This window comes from Cebus imitator, unplaced genomic scaffold (assembly GCF_001604975.1).
Source record: "Cebus imitator isolate Cc_AM_T3 unplaced genomic scaffold, Cebus_imitator-1.0 Scaffold103, whole genome shotgun sequence".
Classification (NCBI taxonomy): Eukaryota; Metazoa; Chordata; class Mammalia; order Primates; family Cebidae; genus Cebus; species Cebus imitator.
Genome location: NW_016107418.1, coordinates 29,239 through 32,636, shown reverse-complemented (window position 1 = coordinate 32,636; position 3,398 = coordinate 29,239). Strand labels below are relative to the sequence as shown.

The 3,398-nt window shown below is 48.9% G+C and overlaps 1 protein-coding gene across 1 annotated transcript in view; it reads right to left on the bottom strand.

Annotated features, from left to right (window-relative positions):
* Nucleotides 1-2,525, bottom strand: part of SYAP1 (synapse associated protein 1) — a 46,838-nt gene extending 44,313 nt beyond the window's left edge. The window contains exon 1 of the mRNA XM_037741702.1: nt 2,191-2,525. Coding sequence (XP_037597630.1) covers nt 2,191-2,383 — 193 coding nt within the window. The 5' untranslated portion in view covers nt 2,384-2,525. The remainder of the gene's footprint in view (nt 1-2,190) is intronic.
* Between the last annotated feature and the right edge of the window lie 873 nt (nt 2,526-3,398).

The following is a 3,398-nucleotide window of genomic DNA, read 5'->3' as shown; positions in this document are numbered from 1 at the left end:
TGGTCTCGAGCTCCTGATCTCAAATGATCCACCCGCCTTGACCTCCCAAAATGCTGGGATTACAGGTGCGAGCCACCCTCGCCTAGCCTTAATTGGTAATTTTTGAAAAAAACTAGAGAAGCATCATATCAGAGATGAATCAGCAATTACACTTGTACTCCCAGTGATTTAAGATGCACCATTGTAATCAAGATGATTTGCTTTAATCAAAATATTGTTACAAACAAGATTTCAGGTCATTTAAAAGGTTTCAGCAGAAATCTTCTCATCACATCTGACTTGGAGTATTTTACTTGCCTCCTTGATAGCTTTTTAGTATTAAACACCAGGACTCTAAACGTGCTTCAATAATTCAAATAATTTTATATAGTTACTCTTTCTAGTGAGATACCCACCTCTATTTTTTAAGTAAAGATAAACATTTTTTAATTAGGAAAATTAAGCGATTCTCCTGCTTCAGCCTCCTGAGTAGCTGGCACTACAGGCGCGCGCCCCTACGCCCAGCTAACTTTTGTATTTTTAGTAGAGACGGCATTTCACCATGCTGTTCTCGATCTCTTGACCTCATGATCCGCCCGCTTTGGCCTCCCAAAGTTCTGGGATTACAGGTGTGAGCCACCGCGCCAGGCTCCAACAGTAAACTTTGAAACATTAGGGCCCAGCCTACCAAACATGGTGAAAACCCATCTCTACTAAAAATACAAAAACTAGCTGGATGTGGTGGTGCACTCCTGTAATCCAAGCTACTGCGGAGGCTGCGGTAGGAAGATCATTTGAACCCGGGAGGCGGAGGCTGCAGTGAGCCGAAATTGCGCCACTGTACTCCAGCCTGGGCCATAGAGTAAGATCCTGTCTCCAGAAAAACTGTTAGGCCCTTTCGTACTCAAATATGTGTTTATCTACTCTCAGGTTGCTGTCCTCCCACATCCCCATCTCCACCCCCATCCCTCCACCCCTATCTTTTAGTAGATTCTTCAAACGCTTGCTGAATTTAGTATCTACCTTTGTTGTAGTTCTCTCACTTGTAGTGCTGGGCTGCTTTAGGGCCCACCTCCTCAAAGATGCTTTTTGTTTTTTGAGATGATGTCTCGCTCTGTCGCCCAGGCTGGAGTGCAGTGGTGAGATCTCAGCTCACTGCAACCTCCGCCTCCTAGGTTCAAGTGATTCTCCTGCCTCAGCCTCATGAGTAGCTGGGATTACAGGTGCCTGACACCACGCCTGGCTATTTTTTTGTATTTTTAGTAGAGACGGGGTTACACCGTGTTGGCCAGGCTGATCTCGATCTCTTGATCTCGTGATCCGCGGGCCTCAGCCTCCCAAAGTGTTGGGATTACAGGCGTAAGCCACCGCGCCCGCCCTCAAAGATGATTTCTCTGATCACTGAAGCGCACCACAGTCTCTCCAGAAATGAGAATTACTATAGTATATGTTTATATTCTTCACATCCATTATTACCCATCCACCCACCCCAGTAGACTATAAACTCAGAAAGAGCATGGGCTTTAAAATTAGACAGATCGAAGCTCAAATTCCACTTCTACCACTCAGTATCAGTGTAACTTTGGTCCAATAACTCTGGGCTTGTTCCTCCAACTCACTGGGGGTGTTTAACAGATGAAATGGGGTATTTTTCATAAAACACCTAGTACTGCAACTTGCATATAGCACGCAGTGGCAGACATATAGCAGACCTTAAGGAAAAAGGTCCCACTGTACCTAAAAAGCAGGTGACCAGGAGGGAGACATTCAGTAACTGTCAGTTTACTTCTTACAACACGTTCTGACCTAAGGGCAAAAGAAGCACTTTTTCAACCAATTCAAGCTCGCCAACGATCCCCGATATGGGGAGTGTAGGTGTTTCAAGTTGAACAAAAAAGACTCCTTGTCAAACCTGAAGACGTCGGGTCACATTGCTTGACTGCATACCAGATTCCAAAGTCTGCAAACTTTGTAGAGTGACTTGTCACCAGGAACTTCAGGGACAGGACCTGACTGCTAGATGAAGCTCTGTCCTTGTCCAGATCCTCACCAATCTCTCCCGACCCAGAAAGGACTGGCCTACAGCCACATCTTCCGCCCCTGCCTCTCACCCAGCCCCCTTGTCCCTCAGCCAGTCGGGCCCGCGCCCTAGGGGTGTCCCAGAGGAGGAATGCGCCCTACTTCCCACTCCCAGAGCCGGGGGAGACTCACTGCCGAAGTCTTTGGCCTGGTGGAGGAGCTCGTGGTCTCCCGCTGGCTGCAGCTCCTCCTCCGCGGACTCCGCCACCGTCTCGGATGGCTGCTCGGGTGGAGTGGAGCCCTCAGGCTGCCCTTCTCCCTTGGGCTGCCCACCGCCCGCCGCCGGCTGCTGCAAGCCCAACCAACTGCTCAAGCCCCGGAACATCCCGCCCGCGGGGCCGCCGCCGCAGTCCCGATCCCCAGAGACCCCAGTGAGCACTGGCGACCACTAGATCCACTCTGCGCGACTCTCCGGGAGATAGCCGGAAGTCGGAGGGACAGCGGAGCCTTCCGCAGCCCCGCCCCTAGACGACTTCGCAGTCGCGTAGCGTCACTTCCGTCTAAACGCTCCGCCCCCTGGTGACGTCAATTGTGACAGCTGTTTTGTGTGCGTGGCGAGGGGACAAAGGGTTTTCCCAGCGTAGCCCCGCCTGGCTTCTTTTCCTCTTGCGCCAGCTTTGTAGGTAATTGACCAAGGCGTGTGGACAGTGTCTTTGTCACAGTCCTAGCCAGTCTCATTTTAAAATTGCCTCTAAGCAGCTTGGCTGGTGACTTAGCCTCGTCTTTTCAGGTCCCGCAGGGCTGGGTTCCCGCGTAATTGGATGTCTTTAGCCTCCTCCTGAGCCAAAGTCAAAACTAACCCAAAGCCGCCAAGGCCAACTGACAGGGAATACAGAGGACAAAATAAGGTGTTAAATAACACAATGGGATGCTGTCTGCAGCATCTAGACTATGAGAAGCCACATGACACACAACCTTGTTTCTTCAAATAAATTGCAAGGAAGAGGGGGGTGTGGTGGGGAACCTATAGATTAAAAGAGATTTAAGACATGGACCCCATGGCTACTTACATGCATTTTATTAGGACCCTAATTCAGCAAACACATTGAAAAAAATAGTATGACATTTATTGTAACAACTGGAAATTTGGACACTGGGTAGTTGATAAAATTGAGGAATTGTGAAATTACAAAATTTTAATTGTAGTAAAATACACAAAAATTACCATCTTAATATAAGATTTACCATCTTAAGGCCGGGCGCGGTGGCTCAAGCCTGTAATCCCAGCACTTTGGGAGGCCGGGGTGGTGGATCACAAGGTCAAGAGATCAAGACCATCCTGGTCAACATGGTGAAACCCCGTCTCTACTAAAACTACAAAAAATTAGCTGGGCATGGTG